At 32.7% G+C, this 24,391-nt stretch overlaps 1 protein-coding gene and 1 long non-coding RNA gene across 2 annotated transcripts; one reads left to right on the top strand and one right to left on the bottom strand.

Annotated features, from left to right (window-relative positions):
* The first annotated feature begins 1,916 nt into the window (after window positions 1–1,916).
* LOC123668713 lies at window positions 1,917–2,658 on the top strand. Its single transcript, XR_006745629.1, has 2 exons — window positions 1,917–2,428; window positions 2,469–2,658. It is a non-coding gene; the product is annotated as an uncharacterized LOC123668713 (long non-coding RNA).
* Window positions 2,659–11,900: 9,242 nt separating this feature from the next.
* LOC123668710 (proton-coupled amino acid transporter-like protein pathetic) lies at window positions 11,901–24,104 on the bottom strand. The gene is made up of 8 exons (XM_045602413.1): window positions 24,062–24,104; window positions 23,561–23,643; window positions 20,711–20,791; window positions 19,248–19,398; window positions 18,906–19,027; window positions 15,169–15,253; window positions 13,879–14,366; window positions 11,901–13,495 (listed from the first exon to the last, which is right to left on the bottom strand). The coding sequence occupies exons 1-8, from the start codon at window positions 24,068–24,070 to the stop codon at window positions 13,084–13,086; spliced, it is 1,431 nt and encodes a 476-aa protein (XP_045458369.1). The 5' UTR covers window positions 24,071–24,104; the 3' UTR covers window positions 11,901–13,083.
* Window positions 24,105–24,391: the final 287 nt, after the last annotated feature.

The following is a 24,391-nucleotide window of genomic DNA, read 5'->3' as shown; positions in this document are numbered from 1 at the left end:
TGTTTCACAATGATAAAGTTTATTTTCCACATGTTATTAATGCGCTTTAAACGCCAGAGGAAGGTCGTTAGGGCCAGTTTCATCTCAATAACTAAACTACAAACTTTAGTTTCACAATTGCGGATAGACATATTCCGTAAATAAATTGGAATTCGAAATATAACTATCATTTGGAGAACTTCACACGTCAGGTACCCTATGAACAAAATCTTATACAGAGTTATGAGAGGCTATGAGATCTACGAAATTTTTGTCTGAATTCGTCCATGTTTTTATGAGTATCTATGAGATTTTTTTTCATAGGGTAGCTTTAACGGAACCCGTCGAAACAGGCTTTAAATGATTTAACGTTACGATATAGATTAGTTTTGATGTCTGTGAAATGTTTATAATTGGTAACGTAATGTTATGAAGATATTATTTGAGAGTTCAATAGAAAAAGTAATTATATTACTTACTGTTTTTTCTTGCTGGTACAATTTTTTAGAAGTTGATCATAATGTTAATTGCGACGTATGTGGAGCAAGGGCTTGTGAAAATAGAAAGGTTGGTTCTTCTTTAAATATGTAGCAAACATTATATGAAAAAAAAAAAAAAATGATAAAGTAAGAAAATAATAATAAAATGAAACGATTATTACTTATTGTTAGCGACTTCTAAAAAATAGCACCACAGTGCGTGTAGTGTAAGTTACTATATATTTTAAATAGTTTTAAACATGCCTTGATAAACTGCAACGTGCATTGTAATGTAATATATAGTGCCTAAGTTAAAAATTAATTAATGCTATTTAAATTTTTCAGTTGAATTTATTTTATCTCCTTGGAAGCAAGGTGTACTTCGAGTTTGCAGCGATAACTATATACATAATTATTACGTAATTTGTTAACAAATAGGTATACGGAAAGTCTGTTCAATAGATTTTGAAATATACACAAGTAGAATGTTGAAAATAGTCATATTTTTAGCGTCATTTGACAAAATAATATAAATGTAGAATGAGATTCGTCTTTAACAATGTTATGTAAGAATTTTGTATATTTATTATGTCTAGCTACTTCGTTGCATCTATATTTAACGATTTCTTAGCTTTAAATTCTTCGCGAACATTATTCCTATGACGGCTTGTTATAATTAGAGTTGTTGGAATATTGTAAATTGAAATATTAATACTTAAAAGCGGGATTTTGTGAGCTTTTCGATGTAGTAGGCTAATGTTAGATTGGAGAAATTTGTTTCTATAGTAAAATTAAAAATATGTTTAATTTCACAAACACAGTAAATAAATTTTACAAGATTATGTATGAAACATGATTCATTTGAATTTTTTTCTTTTTTTATAAATTTGTATTTATATAATATATATGAATTCAACATAGTGATTCTAAATACTTTTAAGAATGCTCTATTTTTGTGTCTGCCATTAGGAGTAGATAAACAAGTAAATTTTTGACGTGACAACCTCTAATAAATCGATGCACGCCAGCCGTGCCGAAAGAGGATGACTCATTGTCCTGTGTTATGTCACTGTCCCGTTACGCTCATTGTACGCTTGCGCGGCATCTATCTCTCTTCCACTCGATTGGCCTATGCGTCCGCGGAGATGTTTTGTTATGATGTTGTCGCGTTAAACTATCGTCCGTAAAACTTTACAGACAACCAATTTTTATTTTATAATTTTTATACACCGTATGTAAGCCCTGTAGTTGTGAATACTTGAATCAAATCTTATAATCCATTATATGCTAATTACTTGAGACAGTTCTACATCATAATATAATTAGTAAATTATTGGGTCATAAAGAAAAAACTTAGAATTTAAAACTATATTCATAATGAACCTCATTTTTTAACATTAACAGAGATTGGAAACAATATTCAATATAAAATTATTCAAGTTTATAGATCAATTAAATCAAAAATTTATTTGTCAGAACATTATAATTGCTGTTTCCATAGTTACTACATAATTATATTGTCGTGGATACCTACTGCAACAACTATGATAGCATACCTGTAGGCAGCATATAGGCAGCATACCCCTGAAAAGTAATTAAAGGAGATGAGATTATTATTCATTCGTTGTAACATAGTACATAAAATAATTCAGTGCTTTTAATACATATTTGCATTATCGGCGGCGAAGATATGATATCATTACCATATACCAATGTTCTACATCGCCTTTCAGACCAAAACTTTCGTGGTCATTTTAAAATGACCTATGTTAAAAGTTAGCGGATGCAAAGATTTGGTTATGCATGGGGCCTAGTTGAATGCTCATTTTTAACCTTTGAATCATTATTACAATTTTAGACATTACTTTGTGGTAAAATAACATGAGAAAGATTGTTTTAGTGATTAAGTTAAAGTAAGATTGGACAGGGGATGTTATGGATTTTTAGTATGGGATATGAATACTCAGCTTGTGTTAGATGTGGCTTCGTAACACCTTTGGTGTTTACTAGTAAAAGTAAAGGTGTCGAATACTATTATAGTACATGTATTTGTTCTAACAAGTGGTTATTCCCTCTGATTTAAATGTTCAGGTTATGTGATTTTAGTCTGTTCATAGATGGTACTGCCATAATACGCATGAGATTTAATATATTTTTAAATATTATGATCTTCTTTTAATTATAAAATATTTTATCAAAATTTTTATGACGCTTTTATTGAACTTTTGTTTTTCTCTACGGTCCGTAACTTATGTTTGAGTATAGTCAAGAGCCAGCCTAAAAGGCTTATAATATATAATACTAGCTGACCCCAAAAACGTTGTTTTGCCATATAAGTTATTAAGCCCCTCAATCCCCCCCCTCCCTATAACTTAGGGGTATGAAAAATAGATGTTATCTGATTACCCGACCTACCCGATATGCAAATAAAATTTCATTAAAATAGGTCCAGCTGTTTCGAAGGAGTATGGTAACTAACAGTGTGATACGAGAATTTTATATATAAGGTATAATTATATAGGTATTTTTTTTACGTGGTGAAAATCCATCATGGATACCCTACAGCGTGAGGGCGCCAGAAGGTTATGTCAGACTCCTACTGGCTAAAAAACCTCCACGTGTGCGCAGCCGTTCGCCTGGGTGGGGCGAGATGGGGTTGCGCTAGCAATCGCCACCTCGCCCCGGCAATTATATAGGTTACCTTAGACTGGGCCATAATAACTTTTATTTTTTTTCTAATGATACTGTGAAAATATCATTAATGATGATAAAAAAAAGATTATCGTGAAAGTGCGAGCCCTTAATAATAATATTCAGGGATGTATTTGTTATACAAATAAATAAAATTGTAGTGTCTGCGTGTAATAATAAAATAACCTCATTTTTACTAAATGCATATGAATGTATACACGGTAAATATACCAAATTAACCTTTTTCCCAATTTAGTCTGTCTATCTTTTTATTCGTTCCGGCTAATATCTGAAACGTCTGCATGGGACTGTCGCTGGCAATTAGGTGATGTATTAAGGAGTAACTTAGGCTACTTTTATTTTAGAAATTTATTTATTTTATAACTAGAATTGAAAAATAACTTTTTTGTGAAATCACACGTCCTCCTATCCAATAATCCTAGTTAATAAAATAGACTATTTTACGACGTACTTTACGGTCTACGTCTTATTTTTGCATAAACCTTTATTTCTCGACTGCTTTTGCAGTTACAAATATTATTTTACCCTTTGTTATTAGATCCGGTTAGGTATTGAATAGAAATAAGTAAATAAATAAATAATCAAATGCAATTTTTTAGTCTTGATCTATTTTTTACGCCTAAATATATTTGAACGAGATCCGACTGCAAATTAGTGCATGTATCGAGGTTCGTGGGTTCGCGGATAACCGATTTTGTTGATTTCTTTTTTGTTGGAAATGAGATATCCCAAGGGTGGTACCATGATAAGAAACCAGGATCTGGGATGGTATCCCAAGGAAATCGAGGGGAACCTTCGAAAATCGTAGTCGCGACTGGTGCTTCTGAGTCGTATTACTTGTCGATGTAATTGAAGTCGGTTTTTTTCGTTTGCTAGCAAATACAATTATCGCACGACTGTTTCATGAAACATGAAGCTTTGCGAACAGTCTGGTAGTTCTAACGCACGAAGGTGAACCATAAATGTGGAACAAAAAGAAGTTTTTTAAGTTAGTTTAAACGAAATGTTTTGTCTAAGAAAAAATTTAAACTTATTTACTAAGTTTACGTGTTGAAGTAGTACAAGTGTAGCTGAAATACCTACATATAACGGAAAATCCCTAACAAATAGTCAAAGAAACTTTCACAATTTGTAATTTTTCTGTTGGTAGGTATATTGATTTTATCGTCCTCTTTATTTTCGGACTATAGTAATTATATGTATTCATGCTTGTGTAATCATGTTTTGTTCAAATTTGGGTCGATGCCGCTTATATTTGAATGCATTTCGTATTCAATCGGCTTAGCGGTGATTTGTCGCACCGATGGAAAAATTTCAAGATGAAATTGAATGAGTAACGATCTTTATTTTAAGCGTTCAATGTATGTTTCAATACACAATAAAGAAATATTTCAATAATTAAATTACTGGTTATTATTAACAGTAATCATAACCTTTATTGGAACAACAACAACTTAATACTTTTAGAAATTAATTATTATTAATTTAATCACGCAAAAAAGTAACACTGAAATTTATGTGCGAGCTTGCGTGCGTCAGTATACGAGTACATAATATACATATGATATGGTTACGATTATGCGATTTAGCTTGCAACATCTCACTGCTGGGCATAGACTTCTTTCTCCATATGAAGAGCGAGAGAAGGAAGAGCTTAACCCACCACGCTCCTTCACTGTGGGTTGGTGGACACAAACTATGAGTAGCGATTCCTATCAGGTAATTATGAAAAGAATCAGTACCGACGGCTTAACGTGCTCTCCGAGGCACGGAGGGGCAACAATAATAGACATTCATACGGGAAAAAAATATTTGTATAAATCAATTCCGAGCGGGAATTCAATCGGCAAACCGTCGGTGTTATGATATGGTTACAGATATTAAATTATCCTTTAGTTTCGTTTACACATATTGAATTTTAGAGTAAGTGCCACAATAGTTACTACTTAGGTACTTACTGCTGGTGATGCTAGGTGATTTGCTGTGTGGTTACGGCAGTAAGAATAAAGCCACCCCCTCTCTTCCCGTGGGTGTTGTAAGAGGCGACTAAGGGAAAACACAGTTCCACTAACACCGTGAAACTTAAAAAGCCGACCGATGGCGGGATAACCACCCAACAGCTGTCTTTGAAATACACAGGCCGAAGACAGGCAGCAGCGTCTTCGGTGCGACAAAGCCAGCCGCGGTGCCAGCGGTCAGTTTCAGAGTTCACGCCATTTTTGGTGCGAACTTATGGAGGCCTATGTCCAGCAGTGGACTGTATTAGGCTGAAATGATGATGATGATGAATGATAGGTACTTACTATAATTTTGTACTTTGACTTACTATAAATAAATAAATATCTTATAACATAGCCTTCTGAATCAGTTGTCAGATCAGGTGGACATATTTTGTTGTACTCTGAATGAATTCACAAGAGCTGCTTTATTTATTATATGTTATGGTTAGTGGTTGTTTTTGGTTACAATATTTTAGTATTATGTGTACTATCGCATTAGGTTATAAGCCTGTAATCTATACATATAATAAAATGGTAGGAAAGTCAAAACTGTACATTGAATATTTTTTTAAAAGAATACTTGGGGTGTGATGTACAATCGATACCATTTTAACTGAGGTAGGGCACAGCAGGAATTTCCTGCTCAAAATATGGAGCAGCCCGACTGGGGTAGTACCTCGACCTTACAGAAGACCACAGCTAAATAATACTGTTTTCAAGCAGTATTGTGTTCCTGTTGGTGAGTAAGGTGACCAGAGCTCCTGGGGGGATTGGGGATTGGGTCGGCAACGCGCTTGCGATACTTCTGGTGTTGCAGGCGTCTATAAGCTACGGTAATCGCTTACCATCAGGTGAGCCGTACGCTTGTTTGCCGACCTAGTGACATAAAAAAAAAATAATAATAATACCGAAGCCAAAAATATAGTTTTTAGAATTTTTGTCTGTTTGTCTGTATGTATGTTCGGGATAAACTCAAAAAGTACTGAATGGATTTACTTCAAATTTGGCACGAATATTATTAAGAAGTTGGATCAACATATAGGCTATAGCATAGGCTAGGCATATTATCACGCTATCGCCTACGGGGAACGAGCACTGAACCTTTATTTCTTCAACGCATTCTGTAACAACATCTAATCTAAAGACGCATATTTGAATGTTGTTTCTGTAGTATATTTAGTATCAGCATTGCATCCGTGCGAAGCCGGGGCGGGCCACTAGTAGTAGTATATTTATGGATATAAATAAACATACACACACTTTCGTCTGTTCCTATGATAAGCAACTTAATGCTTGTGTAATGTATGTGTGTGCTTGGGTAATAGCCGACTGGTATAGCTACATATTTTTTTAAACATACATCACACCCAGACTCAGGCGGAAATCGAACTCAACGGGGCAACGGTCTAGTCAGTTAATAATTAACATTTATTGTATTAGTTACTGTTATAAATTCTGAGTAGGTACTGACTACAGCGATGACGAACACAATGATTTAGTTGCAAAATTGACTGACTACGATAATGAAGAACGCGCTCGGCTAATGTTATTTGATGGGAAAACGTAACAACACAGAAAAGAAAATTAGGTTTTAAATTCCCTCTGCGATAGATTCCTGCGAAATTATCCGAAACTTTTATATCAGTATATGGTACGCTTACGGATAAATCTTTATTTCGTATATCCGATAGTTTCGGTGACTGTAAAATAACATCCCTAGCAAAGTGCTCTTTTTTATAGATGGGGAAATAAAGTTTACGAACTAGCCCCTTCACCCGAGGGCGACCGGAGTGTGGAGCTCCCAGCCGAATGTGCAATGCCAGATTATCCACTGAAACCCACATCTCATTTCCGCCGGCACCTTAGTGGGGATGTCATGGAATCGCTTTCGCTCACTACCACGACGCCCCCGGTTATGGCCTTTTGGCCCCGTCCGAAGAGATGCTCAACCTTTTCAAGTCAATCTTTCCGCCGTCTGCAGGAGGGAGACGAGGTCCAGGAGCTACCCACCACCTGAGTTCAGGCAACCGTGAGGTCCAGCCCGTCTTTGGACACAGGGCCGCACATAGCAGCCCCGCAGAAGCTGCAGCGCCTTAGAGCGGGCGAGGGAACCCGCCCACTCCGTTCTCCGCTTGGGAGAAGGAAAACCCGAACTGAAATAGTATTCGATACAATAAAACTGTAAGTGCAAGCAACATTGAGGATTAACACGTTCCTCGTCCTTATCCCTGCCTCAAGCCTACAACGAATAAGTATTACTAGAAGTTTTAGTTTCTAACCAAATCATTGAGGTGTTACCATCAGCCTGACGGTAAAAAGCCATTTCCTTGGAAAAAATTCTTAGTGATTTAGAAACTGACTTAGTTCAGGTAATTGTACACTTTCAATGCTAATTTATCATAAAGCAGAGTCTGTATCGCTAAATAATCTATTTTCGTTCTTGCGAAAACAAAATTTGGAAAACGCCGTTTTAACTAAACTAATAGGTATATAGTTATAGCACTTCATATAACTTTGCAAACCAGTGACCAATGTTTCGTTAGAGAAGCTTTTTTTGCTTAAACCGGGAAAAATCTATGAATACTTTAAGTCAAGGAAAGCAAAAATTCTTAGTCCTTTTTTTAAATAGTATCAAATTTAATGAGACAGATTTCATACGATTATTCGGATTTAAGAGCCATTTCACAATTTTACGCTCTGCAAGTTTAGGTAAATTTGGTCGCATCGCGCGAGTCGTACGAGCCGCGCGATCTTTGTGCTAGTACGTATAGTGTGACAACCAAAAGACCATCGTGATCATTTTCTGATGTATAATAAAAATTATAACTATGGTATAAAATGTTTTTTACATAATTAATTTGTTAAAAATTTCAAGTATGTTATATAACAACAGTCAATTTTAAAATAAAAATAAAAAATCAATTTTATGAAACAATTTTTTTTAAATTGATTTAGTTTTTTCAGTTTACGAATGAATCTAATATTTACGATATGAATAAAATAGCATTTTATGACATCGACACCGACAAACATATTAATTAACAAATAACAAGACAAACAGATTGAAATGCCTATTTGTATTGATAATGTGAGAAAAGAAAATTAAATTATACATTTGTTTACAGAAATTATCATTATATTATTTTACAGTCATTTTCGTAATATGTTTATTTTATTTATATTTTATTATGAAAGTATCAACTGCGGTTTATCCGCTATAACAACGGGCGCTTGGCGCGTGTGAGCGAAAGAGACGGCTGCGCAGAATTTGGCGTGGACCTTACCTCTAAGAGCGCTAGCGCTCGACTGATTTACCGGGCTTGATGCGTGGCAATATATACTATCTTTTTATTATTTAATATAAAATGTATTAAAAATAATTACATCTTTTAATTATTTTTTTTGTATTCCTTAATGATGTAAGTTTACTTTGATGAAGATAGTTCGTTAAAATTTCTTAGTTTTCTAAGAGAAATATCGCTTTTAAAATTGTACTTATTTGGAAAATATTCGTAACTTTAAATTTTTTTTATCGTTTAATAGAGATACAAATGGAATAAAAATCTATGATAGTGGACAACAAAATTATATTCCACATATTATGATATTTTTTTAAAATGGTTTCAACGTAGAGGTTATTGAAAAGTAGGACTTCAAAGTATACATTGCGACCGTTTACCCAGGGAGGAGGCTGATGAAAAGGTTAATAATTTTATACACATAATATAAATCAAAATTCTGATTTCTGACTATGGAGTACAACAAAGGTTGCTCTATTATATTTCAAGAATATAAATTACATTATTGCATCCAACACTGAGATTAACGACGTCAAAATATTACAATTTCGCGGATTGTTACCGATTTTTGTGAAATGGCTCTTAAAATCTCGCCACACAACTAGCATAAAACTTTCTGAATAATTTCACTGTCTTCATTAAACGGATTGTCACTAAAAATTTATAAAAATATGAATATTTATATTTTTTAAACTGAAAGTGCGTAAAACATATTTAACAAAGTTAATCAAACGACCCTTATTTTGTGTAAGCTATAGAATTTAGGAGGTCAGTAGGCTCTCGGGGTCTTATCGGGTAATAAAAGCTTTAGTAACAATTTGATTATATGGTACCCAAGTGTTATTTGTTATTCAAGTAAATACCCAGGTCTCTCACCTCAGAAACGCGGTCAACAATTTTGTCGTTTAGATGATAGTCATAAGCAAACGGTGTTTTTTTCGGTGTTCAGCCCTGATACCTAATGCCAAAAACCTTCAAGTCATCGACAAATAATGATGTCGAAAATAGAATCTTCAAAAGTTTCACAAATATCATTGATTAATATATAGAGAGCAACGGACCAAGCCCTGAGAGTCCTGCGGCACACCAGATGAAACAGAAGTCCCCTAGCCTCATTGCCTGACTTCTGTTACGAAGATAAGAGGATATATATATATTCTTTATTGCACTAAGTAAATTTTACAATAGTCATAATATTATAGGAAGTTGGCAAGGGCGAACTTATCTCTAAAAGAGATCTCTTCCAGTCAACCCATGGCAGTGAGTGATAATGTGAAACGCGGGGCAAAGTAGTGAATATAAAATAGAATAGTAATAATAATAATAATTGTGTTTGCTCGCAAACGAAAAAAAAAACCGACTTCAATTACATCGACGAATAATACAAAGTAGATCGACGAAAAAATAGTCAAGTAACTACGCGTTATCAAAGATTACTCAAAAAGTAGATATCAGATCTCAATAAAATTTATATGTGACCACATGATAAACACCAGCTTTCGATTAAATTCAAAATTATCAAAATCGGTACACCCAGTAAAAAGTTATTACGGATTTTCAAGAGTTTCCCTCAATTCCTCTGGGATCCCATCATCAGATCCTGGTTTCCTTATCATGGTATCAAACTAGGGATATCCCCTTTCCAACAAAAAAAGAATTATTAAAATCGGTACATCCAGTAGAAAGTTATGCGGTATATTACAACGTAGGTCGGCAAAAAAAAGCGTCAAGTAAAAAAGCATTATTAGATATAACTCGAAAAGTAGTTGTTAGATCTCAAATAAATTTAAACGGAACCAATTGACACACACCACCTTTCGATTAAAAAAAAATTGTCGAAATCGGTCCACACGGTCAAAAGTTCTGATGTAACATACATAAAAAAAAATACAGTCGAATTGAGAACCTCCTCCTTTTTTGGAAGTCGGTTAAAAAACATATAAAATGCATACACCACAGATACATAAACATACACAGATACATCTACATACATACATACATACATACATCTACATACATATATGTATACATAAGACATAAATATAATACATATATACATCTCATACATCTGTACTGATTTTGGAAAGCAGATAGTTCTTAAGATTGTTTTTAAAAGCGGACAGCGATGAGCTTTCTTGGATGAATTTTGGGAGATTATTCCAAAGGTTAGCGGCGTATACAGAAAATGAATTTAATCGGAAGTTGGTGTTATGCCTAGGAACTTCAAGCATTGTTGTTATGCAAAAACGTCTAGAGGATCCGCAAAGTTTTGTATTTGCTAACAGGATTGGACTTGGATAACCATCTAATAAGGTCAGTGTGTATAAAACTTGCTCCAGTTTGTTAAAAAGGATGTTAAGGGTTATATAAAATACTAGCTTCTCCGCGCGACTTCGTCCGCGTGGAACAGAGGCGCGCGCAATACTTGATCATTATTTTGCTGCGATGTTATTTAAAAACTGCGATATCTCCTGAGATACTCATTGAAATCGAATTATGTAAAAGGCTATTTTGTTTTAAATTAAATACTTGTGATGAATAACGTATTTATTTAGATAAGGATTAATATCATGTTTATAAAAACATCGTCGCAAATAATGCATTATTTTAGAACAAACTTGTTTAGTATAAAAAAGGTTATAGTGAGCCAACAACAAAAAAGATAGATATATGCTGTCCCGGACTTTTTTTTAGAACTTTTAAAGAGAATCAATTCTGCCATACATGATTTTTGCGAAACTGTTTTCACAGCGCACGCTGCGGAAACTATCAAAAGGAAAAAAGAACCCCCGAAGAAACATTCTTCATTGGTGCTCCGCTCCTTTTGGTCTTAGTGTGATGATATATAACCTTACTCGATAAATGGGCTATCTAATACTAAAAGAATTTTTTTAATCGGACCAGTAGTTTCTGAGATTAGCGCGTTCAAACAAACAAACAAACAAACTCTTCAGCTTTATAATATTATTATAGATTTGTCAAAAGCCCTAGAAAATTCGGTATACACGAAGTCCACCGGGCCATCAGCATACACAAGTTTCAGTACACGATGAACCAGCTCACACACACACACATTCGTTTCAACGGATCTTCTACAGATGAAACCATATTGATTACCAAAAATTTCGACAGAGCTGAATTTTGTACAATGGATATTGATTGAACTGGTAAAGAATTAGTTTTTACTTGACGAACGAGATCTTGTTCAGATAAATTCATTTTAGTTTAATCCTTTTTAATGAGAATTTGTTGAGCTAAAGTAACTTAAATTGAGGTAAAAATTATTAACCCCAATAGGGTTGCCCAGCTGCTTAGGGCAAGTCAGCTATTTTTAGCAAGTCATTCTGGGAGTATAATATGCCAGGTTTCGTTCATTTTTTGTTTTTATTCTTTATATTTTAACGTAGTTGAGTAAAAAAAAAAACAATAAATTACAAGTCAACTAGTCTGTAATTGTAAAAACACATATATTTTTTATATGATACAAAAAATGTAATAGCATAGTAAAATCAAAGCTTATACCAATAATTATAAAAACAAAATTAATGATAGAATATAGCATATACATATAGGAACTTTAACGGTTATAGTATAAATAATAACTTAGGTTTATAATACATGCTTCAAAACCTTGGTATAATTATAAAATGTTTACGCGATTAAAACTAAATTAAAATACTTTGACAATAAGGCACCAAAATTTTCGAACCTCTTTTGTAAACTTTTATTTTAAGATTATCATGAAAGCTCAATTTTAATGACTTTGTTATGTTGTATCCTTTAATATTATGTTTTTACAAAAATGTATAAAATCGTAATTTCAAAGTAGTATTGAATAAGATACAAGGCCTCATTTGATATATTTTATGTTGCTATATCACATGTCAACTGTAATATTCATAAAATATTAAAAACACCAAACTTTATTGTTAAACAGTAAAAAATTAAATGCAATGAAAATATATTAAGAGAATTTATATTGTTTACTAAAGCTACCAACTATAAACAAAAGTACAATGGTAATAAGAGGTATAAGAACGTTTATATTTTTACAAGGTAGGTAACAAGTTTTTAACTGGACTTTTGTACTCATATTTTCTTTATTTTTTATTTAAATAAAGATTTAAACAGTTTTTTTTATTTGTATACAATTATTATTAACAAAATATATTTTTGTCATTGTATCGAAAGTTTTCTTTTGTAATTGACTCTCTTATTTTTATCAAACGTGATCTAATTTGCACATTGTAAGGCAAACATAACTCACTATTTAGTGTTAACAAAGCTATAGCTTTTTCCATTCTCCTATATACACTGTTTTATATCATACCGTAATTTGGGAATGCTATCGATTTTTAAATACAACACACATTTGTAAATTTATGCCGACACACGCTAGAAAGCTCTAATTATAAGAGACACGTTTCAACGCTGGCCAATGTTCTATTATTAATAAAAAGAAAGATAAAAGCACCATTTCAAAGCAGCGCTGATACACCGTGATGAGATAGCGTGTTATCGCTAAATTGGTCTCACTTTAAAATTAACTTAATAAATTGCTAAACTAAACTTAATTAAACATAGTAAATCATACGACTTTTAAGCGCTACATTATTACGCGCTATATACCTTGATTATACTTATAATAGCGTCTTTGGTACCGAAAACAAGTGCAAATAGCCCGAAAATTAGAACTAATACATTTTTCCAAATGAGATATTTGTAAGGTCCAAAACCGATATTCCAATAAGTGATAATTTCAATGAATGCTGGGGCAATTAACCCGAGAATTGAGAAACAGAAAGCGCCGATAACACCCATGAACGGTCCAATTGTCGGTACAGCTACAGCCAGTAACACACAAGCTGTGACCATTATAGTGCGCATTACGTAGTCGGCAAGGTCGGGTCTCTTTGTAAACTTATCCTTAATACTGTTCCACATAATCTCAATACACACGAAGAATTGAAGACCAAACGTGCAGTACACAGCGATGGCGATGGCGACTTTAACAATTTGTGCAAGCCTGGAAAAAAAGAAAATGTTTATTAACTTGAGGTCTGACTTTCACTTTAAATAAATAGCGTAGATAAAAACAAGCGCAGTTTGGTGGCTATTGCGCTGGCGGTTGCGGATTCAATCCCCGCACTTGACAAACATTTGTATTGCCCCTACAGACTTGCCGTGGTCTGGGTGTTTGTGTAGTCAGTATGTTAAGCTGTCGATCCTGGTTGCTATCATGTACACCTGATAGCGATAGTTACTTATAGTAGGGAATATATCCGCCAACCTGCATTGCAGCAGCGTGGTGGATTAAGCTCTGATCCTTTTCCTACATAGGGAAAGGCCTATTTCTAGCAGTGGAATATTACAGGCTGAAGCGCGTTTTAAATACGCTCTAATACTTACACTTCATATACTTTCGGATCTCCGAGCTGGGGTTCTAAGTTCAGAGTAATAGAATCCTCGACGGCATCTCCATATCGTAAATATCCAAGGAAACCCAGCAGAATATAGACAAGAGTTACTCCTGACATTCCCTTATTCAACACTCCACAAAAACCAAGCATTGAACGCGGGGTCTTCATAGAATTTTCTAGGGGCATGACTACACCGATGGCTTCCATGGCAAATATAGTTAATGAAAAGAATTCTGGCCATTCATTAGGCGGTTTAATGGGAACAACTTTGTTGAAATCAAGTCCATCGGTTCCGACAAGGAAGTAAAAAGTTATTCCGAGGCCAAGACCCATAAACAGATTGGCTATCATTGAAACAGGAGCCAAATATTTGAGATTTTTAATCCAAACCATGAATATTAGAGGAATGAGAAGTATAATAATAAATATTCGTATTCCAAGCACGTTTTTCTGATCTTCCATGTAGTGGAGAACGACCTGCAATAAAAAGATACAACTTTGTTAAAATAATGGTTATATAACGAAACATTTTAATAGGGGCTCGGACAAATTTTCAGAAAGCGTTTTAAATTAATCTTTATGGATACTTATTTCCATAAAAAATAAAATTTTAATTATTTATAGCATTTTAGGTACTCAAAATCATGTTTTAATATTGTTTGTTTAAAAATCTCGCCAAAACGCAACGTAAGTCATCTGAGACCGCGTGACGTCATTTGTACCCCAAAACAATGGGCGCATTCTACCTAAGGCCCAGAACGCCATCGATCACGATCGCTAAAATTGCCGTTCCACTAACGTAACTTATGCCGCGGGCGTTGTGGGCGAATTTTATCGGTGGAACGCATATTTGGGCGTTGTTAAGTGTCAGCTATGTGCTCGCAATATGGCGGCATGGTGAAAACATGATGCAGGCGTTGCGGACGCTTAGTGGAACGCGACCAATGCCTGATCTTACAAATGACGTCACGTATGTATGTTGGTGTTGCAGTACAGATTAAAAATATTGATAATGACAACATTTTATTTCTTCATTTAAAAATATTTAAATGAATTATATTAAATTATCATTCTATAAATAATCGTAAAACAGTTAATTTATTTTATTTAAGTACATTATAGATTTTAATCTGATTACTGTGTGATTATTGTCTATTGTGTGTTAAATTTAAACAAATTGCCAAAAAATAAACACCGTAAAAGGGTTTCCACGAACATCTTATATTGCTAAGATAAATTAATAATTCAACAAAATATATAATTAATTATAAATCCTCACCTGCATAATATTTTTGGCAATAATGACGGTGTAAACAGAGCAGGTGCCAAAGTAAGTCATAAACAGACTTATGATGATGAAAACTCTGTAACAATAACATAATGTGTAAACTTTTCGCTAAATAATTTGTTTAGTTTCTGTAAGAAATTTATTTCAATTGCACTTCTTACTAAATTACATTTTGATCTTATATATAAAATTCTCGTGTCACAATGTTAGTTAAAATACTTCTCCGAAAAGACTGGACCGATTTTTATGAAATTTTGTGTGCATATGCTATTTTTCATACCCCTAAGTTTTAAGGAGGGGGGGATAAAGGGGGTTAATAACATATATGGCAAAATAACGTTTAAGGGGTCAGCTAGTTTATATATAAATTTATATTTATAATTAGCTATACCGGCGACTCACACGTTCGCGTGGGAAATTCTATCTGGACACTCAATTCTTCCTAACGGGGTGATCCTGAACCCGTGGGAATTGTGGGATAAAATGTGTATGTTGTGCCATGTTACTTCTCCTTTACTTTATTTTAGCCATTCCAGATGTACAGACAGAAAGACTAGCATTGAAAAAGTTTTTTTAACTTATCATGTAAATAAAAAAAAAATATTATAAATAGATAAATTACGTAATTAAATAAAAACATTAGGTATATTATATACACTATTCGATGTTTCTTTTTTTTAAGATTACTGCAGACATGAAATCAGGTGGACCACCAAAATCACCTAAAAAGAGAAGAAATCAGCTTTAAACCTGCTATTAACAAATATGATGATTTTGAGAAAAGCTTTCTTCGAAAAGTGGTCTAAGAACTTTATTTTGAAAATGAAATGCCTACATTAGATAAAATCCTGAACGTCATAAAGAAACATTCTGATTTCCCGTCTATGTCAAAATCAACATTTTACAAAGCATTAGAAATTTGGGTTCTTTCGATAGTAAAAGAGGTAGAAATACTCTGAAAATTATATACAATTGACGAAGTAAAGGCAGCCAGACGTTATGGAACGAAAACGGAATTACTATATGTTACTAAGATGAGACGTGGGTAAAAGCCGGTCATCCAAAATCAAAAGTCAGGTTTGACGATACAGTGATTACATCGATATCTGCATTCTTAGGTGAGGTGGATTTGAAATGTTGTGTTTAATTTTGTATTTTCTTTTTTATATTTTTAGGTGATAGGCTACGTGGCAGCAAATACAAAAGTTATAAAAGTGATGAAGTTCGAACGAACTGTTTTGTTACAGGAAGTACTCCCTAAAGTGGATAGCCAAAAATGGTCGTCATGTGTCAATCATGTACTAACCAAGATTGAAACACAAAAGTACGATGTTGGCAATTATGTATAAAATATATTAGAGGAGTTTGTTATGTGTCTGCAGAAAGTTCAGAAGAAAATGATGACGATAGTTTTAAAGATTACCTTTTAATTTTAATTATATAATAATTATTTTATTTATAATTTCTTGAGCATAATATATATTTATACATTATCCAATATAGTTTTATTGTTACTAGTGGTCGTCCAAAGGTCGAAATTCGAGCATAATTAAAAATTTTAATTAAAGAAAACCAAAAAAATAATGAAATTAAAAACCTTTTTTAAAAAATTTCAATTTGACTCTGCTAAAGTCTTTACTTTGACAATCACAGAATCGTATGTATAATATGCGTTAGTGTGTGTAAAGTACATGGTAGTATGTGTAATTTATTTTTTATTGATTTAATATATTTTTGTGCATAATTGTAAAGAAATATTAGTATTCTGCACTTCTTCTCTATATAAACTATAAGTGTACGAAATTTCATACTACTCCGTCCGCGCAATTTTCGTAAAAGGGGTACAAATGTTTGCTTCACGTATTAATATATAAATTTATTTATGAAATCACTCCATAGTATAAAACAAAGTCGCTTACCGCTATCTATATGCTTAGATCTTTAAAACTACGCAACGGATGTTGATGCGCTTTTTTTTAATAAATATGTGATTCTGAGGGAAAGCATTAGGGGGCGTTCATAAAATACGTGAGGTGTTTAAGGGGGGAGAGGGTCGAGTAAAATCTTATCTAATCTTACGTTGGAGGGGGGGGGGGGGGGGGCTCGGCAAATATCACGCATTTTTTTTCTGATTGAAAAGTATTATTTAAGTATTCTATTGTTAATTTTTTGTTACACATATTTAAACTCTCAGCAATATTGATTACTAGTCAACTAGTCGTAAATAGAAGCACGAAGCAATTTTTGGAATGAAGTTCCTTACGGCAGCAGGCTTGAAATTTGGCTGGACGAGCGAACTGAAAAAAATGTGATACTAAAACCGTAAGAAAAATATATAACGGAAGTGACGTAATATCAGTCATACGACTGTATAATATGACGTTTGTCAAACTAAAATATTACTAGTAAACTTTTTTAAAATTATTTATTTAATTTTATACTGTTGACAAAAAAAAAATAAAGACATGTTTTTTTTATTTCACTTAATAGTTTGAATTATTATTACTATAATTTTTTTTTGTTTGATTTATTTTATTTTACGGTATTTGTTATTTTCTAAAATACTAAATTTCCTAAATACTTTTATGTACTTAATTCAAAAACCAATCAACAAAATTTTAAAAAATCAAGAACTAGAAAATATATATAAAATTCAACATTTTTTTTCAAATTGTGTTGCTTCTATACTATCCGAAGAAACATGACAACACATATTTTTTTTTACAATAAAAATCCAAAGCGTTTACGTAAGAAACCCACATTTTGAAAAATGTCACGTGAGATTGGGGGATAGGCGAAGGGGTTGAATAAAATTACACGACATCTCACCAGGGGGGGGGGAGAGGTACAAAAATTAAAAAAAACACCTTACGTAATTTATGGACGCCTCCTTATTATTATTATTATTCAATATAAATCAGCCTTTACAATTCCATAACAAGAACAAAGACGTTGGCCCCAACCCTAACAATGATCTATGTCACTGTCAATATCGGAAATGTGCGAGAGACATACTAATCTTTTGTTAAAAAAATAGACTACCTCATTTAAACTTTCCGTAGATAAAAATATTGTCAATACTACGTTTAACTATGTATACGTACGTAGTACGATAAATTGAAAACGTGTAGGTAGGTATAATTATGACGTGTGGCGTTACGTTTGTATTCTGCATACGTGTCACGATGACAATAATAATTTAGCTACTTCCTAAAACGTTGTGTAATATTTTATAATTACTAAATAGATGGATCATAATAATGTTTAGAATTAATGAAAACTATGTGTAAGGAATAAATAAAGATTTATTATTATAAATAGATGGATCAACAGGCGGTCCGAATAATCCTTTAAAAAGTTTTTGTTACGAAAAAGTTTTTATATTTGGTCTTAATTCAAGTATTAAAACTGACATTAATTTTTTCATTCAGATTATTATCATTTAATTATTACTAGTATGAAATATGTAAGTACGAGACCATAAGGTTATCAACTTATTGCGTTTTGTGTTCACGATTCCGTACAAGGCAAATAGTGTTATTATTAAGACGTAAAACGGAATATCTACCACATTTGTCCAATAAACTAAACAAGTAACGATTTATTTTGATTTGTTGATATTTCAGCAATGCAGTAAGCGACAGTCACGGTTACGGGTACGTTTTATGTCCTAATAACAGTTCTAGTAACCTTCTAAGTTAAAAAAATATACGATACTCCAGTCATACCTAAATGTATTCGACCATTTTCTGAGACCGATAGGTCCATTGTCAAGAGCTGCTTCTGCAACTTCCGGGAAGCTCATAGCTGGTTTTCGCGTCTTCTTGTAAAGCACGTGTGCGCATTTTATCTGTAACAATGGAGAAAAATACAAACATAACGAAAACAACAATATTAAAATTAAACAAATGTAACATGTAAAATCGCATAGCAGCTTCGCTTAATTTTGCGCAGGGCGTACACGCTAATAATAGCAATTATTTAAGTAAGACTTGTTAAAATTGCGTAATGATTTAATAACTTACTATGCAATGAGAATAACATAGGGCATATATGACTAATATACTTACAAGAACGTAAGCACAGTGTGTGCAAACGACTGCGACCAGGATGGTGAAGAAAACGCCAGAAACTATACCCACGCACTTGAAAGCCTTAGGCATGGCCAGAATTCCAGTACCAAGAGAAGCCTTCAGCAAATGAGTCAAAGTATCCATGTTTCTGGAAACAAAAAATAAAAACGTAAGCCTATACTGTTGTGCTAAGAATACAGTTAAAATTAGAAATTGAGTCATCAGGGAAAACATACATATACACATTAGCATAGTTTTGTAAATCAAAGTATCGGTACATACTGAATATTGTACGTGTATATAAAATATTTATATACGTAGTACGTAGTGAACATGTTAATATAATTGTTGCTTATTCTATTTACCCATATTCTTAGCATTATTTATTTATACGCAGATTTATATTTAAACTGTTAATACTTAAGTCAGGGCTGCGTTTCTTGCATTATTGTTTATCGTAATTCGCTAATCTTCTGCGCATTTTTTCTTTTCAGTTTTCAAATAAGGTGTTTTTAATAAAAATAAAAAAAAAATGGTAAGGCTTTTATGTTAGATAACTAACTAGTACTTATAAACACAGTCTTTGTCATGGTTTACTGCTCACAATTATTCACATTAGTATTAAAATTTGTTGTTACAAAATCATCGAATATTATTACATTGATATTTTAGAAATGCCTAAAGACTTAGCTGGAAAGAAGGAAAGGTTTTCTATTTACAGACAATACAGCAGTAAAATAAATCGTCGTTTTATAATTAACAAAATAATTATATTATAAATTTATAATCTGTTCGTAATCCAAATTCATATATTTCTCTCTCGCAAGCAAAACATTCCTATAATTAAAAATAAATTATATAGGTAATAATTAGGTTATATTCTTACAACCAACAATGTTTTAACTGTTCTCATTTAATTATCATTAAGAGTTCTAGTTTTACTATCTACTGGTTTCAAAGAGCTAAATTAGAAATAAGAAAAAAAAACAAAAATTAAATTTCAAATAATTGTACATCTTATAAGCTAACCGATCCACCTGATGAAAATTAATAACTAAAAAGGATGACGGAATAAAAACTAAGACGAATAAGAACGACTAGTATATAAAAATATATACTTAGAGGAAAAGTTTGTTTACAACAGACGAACTCTGATAAGAACACATCATCACTTCAGCCTTTCGCTCACAGGAATAATTAGAACTCGAATCACACACATAGCATAGAAAAATAGTAATGATATAATAAATGCATATTTTAAATATATTTTTAACAAAACTTCGCAATATATATAAAGTAAATAATAATTCGCCACGCAAGTCTGTCTTAATGATTGAACAAAAAATCTTTAAAAGATCATAATTAATCATAAGCATAGCGAGGTAAAATTTGAAACAAGTATTCTTTTTCTAATGGACCATAATTATAACAAACCTTAAAAACTTAAAAAAAATACTTACGAAGTCGGATTTTCCAAATTCCTTTCTGAGAATGGATCATAATCTCCTGATTCTGCATCTTTCTCCTTCCTCAAGTTGTACCTAAAAATGGAAAAATATGTATCTAGTAATTAAATAATGAAAATGGAAGATAAATAAACTTAGCATTTATTTGCCAAAGGGGTGGAGTTATCGACTTGATTGTTAGTTTAGTGTAAAAATGTGTAATAAAGATAATATCGCTAAAAGTCTACTGTCCGTCAGCTTCGTGCTTATTTGTATATGTATACGATTTTTTTTTATAAAATTCTTAAGATTCCTTTAAAAAAATTCGAACTCGAAGTGAAAAAAAAATTAAAACTATCCAAAAAAATGTGTATTATTAACTTATGTCTGCTAACTTATCTCAATTTTATACGAGTATTGTGTAATAGTAATCTTTCGTTTGCAAGTACGAAAGCACCGAATTATTTTTATTAAAACTAAAGCTGAAGTTTGTTTGTTTAAACGCGCTAATTTCAGAAACTAATGGTTGGAATAAAAAATTATTTTGTTGGATAGCCCATTTAACGAGGAAGGCTATGGGCTACGTTTTTCTTAAATTAACGCGTGTCAAACCACAGGGCACAGCTAGTCTGGTATATAGTGATGATGGATACAGCTATAATAGCTGATATGATAAGCGCTGACAGTAAATATTGATTTCGTGACTTGCGAGTATTGGAAATAGGTATAAGAAGTGATGATATGCCAATGTTTCAACTACACTTAGAAACAACATTTAAAAAATAATAAAAATTTGGCAAACGATCTTAAAACATTCTCATTTAATACATGACATTACATTTTGATAAATTGCTGATATTTAATTGCTAAAAATACAAGTACAGCATAAACCGGCACTTCAAAAGACATTGTAAAACCATTAAAATCACTTTTGTAATTTACTTGTATTCTTAGTAACCACGATGGCTTGTAGTTCTCTTTTTTATATATAACTAGCTGTGCCCGCGGCTTCGCCCGCGTTGAAATTAGTGTGTCACAAAGTTTTCCCGGTAAATTTCCAGTGAAACTCTCATCAAAATCTTAACTAATGAAGATGTGCATTACTATTAAGATGGTGAACGCAATTTTTTTTTTATTTCAGTCACTTGAAATGCTTATCAAACTGAGTAACTTTTTAAAAGGCCGATGTAGTATAATTTAATAGTTATTTTTATAAAACCTCTCTATACACCACATTTTTAGTTTTGTTTTCAGGCTGTATATGTTTCATACAAACTATCGACCCCAATTAAATCCCCTTAGCGGTGGAATATCGTAAGATCCGTTCTTAGCGGACGTCTGCTAACTATAATCTATCTCCCTGCCAAATTTTATCTTTGTCCAACCTGGATGGATAGCCCATCCAGCGGTTTTTGAGTTCTCGTGATGCGTGAGTTATTTACCTTTTTCTTTTATATGTATAGATAACGATGCATTATTTGAACACCTTCTCACCATCTAAAGAGCGTACATTTTATATTTCAAGTCTCTTACTTCAAAAACATAGGACTCTCATACAAACTTCCAACCCCCGTTTTATCCCTTTAGGGGTCGAGTTTCGTAAAATCATCTCTTAACGGATGTTTACGCCCTATAAGGAACCTACCTGCCAAATTTCAAGTTTGTAGCTGTTATAGTTTCGGATATTTCGTGATGAGGGAGTCAACCTACCATCCCCCGGTTTAACCCCAAAAAGGAGTTGATTTCTAAATATACATTAGTTGGACACCTTCTCACCATCTAAAGAGCGTACATTTTATATTTCAAGTCTCTTACTTCAAAAACATAGGACTTTCATACAAACTTCCAACCCCCGTTTAACCCCCTTAGGGGTCGAGTTTCGTAAAATTCGTTCTTAGCGGATGTTTACGCCTTATAAGGAACCTACCTGCCAAATTTCAAGTTTGTAGGTGTTATAGTTTCGGAGATTTCGTGATCAGTGAGTCAACCTACCATCCCCCGTTTTAACCCCAAAAGGGGGTTGATTTCTAAAGATACATTATTTGGACGCCCTCTTATCATCTATAGAGCATACATTTTAAATTTCAAGTCTCTTACTTCAAAAACAGGACTTTCATACAAACTTCCAACCCCCGTTTTACCCCCTTAGGGGTTGAGTTTCGTAAAATCCGTTCTTAGCGGATGCCTACGTCTTATAAGAAACCTACTTGCCAAATTTCAAGTTTGTAGGTGTTATAGTTTCGGAGATTTCGTGATGAGTGAGTGACCTTTCGCTTTTATATATATTATAGATTATAGACTAGGTCGGCTAACAAGTGTACGGCTTAACTGATTGTACGTAGGAGCTCTGGTCACCTTACTTACCAACAGGAACACACCACTGCTTGGAAGCAGCATTATTTAGCTGTTATCTTCTGTAAGGTCGAGGGGTACTACCCCAGGCCGGCTGCTCCATATTTGAGCAGAAAATTTCGTACTGTGCCTACCTCTGTTCTCTATTTTATCTATGATATTGGTATTTCAGTATGTAAGCAAGTTTGTACGTAGACTTTCATTTAATAAGAATGAGGCCATACATTATAGAGAAGCCAATCAAGCTGCTATTTAGCTGTGTCAGCATTAATTATAAATAATTGTTAAATAGATAGTAATGTCTTAAAGTAACTACTATAATGACCTTCTAAAGAAACTTAATATAATAGTTGTTTTATATATGTATTGTTATTATGACACCAACTCGATTACTGAACTAGTTGTAGTAGACTAGTTAGAATATACATGACTGAGATCTATATTCACTAAATGTAACGAGCTGTGTTAACGACACATAAAATAAAATATAAAATAAAATTTTATTGTACTTACGTCCTTAGGACTTTTTCATTCTTATCATCTTGAGGTAAAAATGATTCCAATTCTTGTGGCGGAGGTAAATTGCCGTTAGAGTCCTGTATAAATAAAGTTTTCAATTTATTGATAAACAACATAATATTATTTGTAGTCATTTATTGAATTATCGCTTAACCATGTTTTCTAAAAAGAATTTTTTAATGTACGTATCGACTGAACAACGTTGTTGGCGTTTAATCGAATTTACAAATAAAAAAAGCAATGTATATTCAATGAGCGGCAAACAGGTTGTCGACATTTACACTACTTAATAAATCGATGTTTTATTAATTAATAAATTTATTTGTTTGTGAAATAAAGATATTATTATTATTATTAGTCGATTTTTTTCACCCCATGACACATCCTTGTAAAAATGATTCTTTACCAAAATTCTTCACGTATACAACAAAATATTAGTTATTATTATTTACTTATGTATTTTTGTGAAATTACTTATTTAAAATAATAACTTACGTTCACCATTTTGTGCTCTTTATATCAGGATGTAACGATAATCTGAAAAAAAGTAAAATAAAGTTAAAACGCTTGTAATAAAACTGTTCTTAATATTACAGTAATTGTACAATTTGAAAGTTTTTAGGACTAAGTTCTTTTTACTTTTTACGTTCGTTAGCCGCACTGTGTAGCTACTAATAAGCGACATATCCGATCGAGTGAGAGGAGACCTAAACCTAAGGATTAAACTTCCGGGCCGCCGATTTGATAACACAAGCTATGTAGTACTAATATTAATTTATATTTATATTAATTTATAATAGTAATAGTTATTTAGTTCTTTATATT

This window comes from Melitaea cinxia, chromosome Z, assembly GCF_905220565.1.
Source record: "Melitaea cinxia chromosome Z, ilMelCinx1.1, whole genome shotgun sequence".
Lineage (NCBI taxonomy): Eukaryota > Metazoa > Arthropoda > Insecta > Lepidoptera > Nymphalidae > Melitaea > Melitaea cinxia.
The sequence above is the reverse complement of the archived record's forward strand: the minus strand, read 5'-3'. Positions and strand labels throughout refer to the sequence as shown.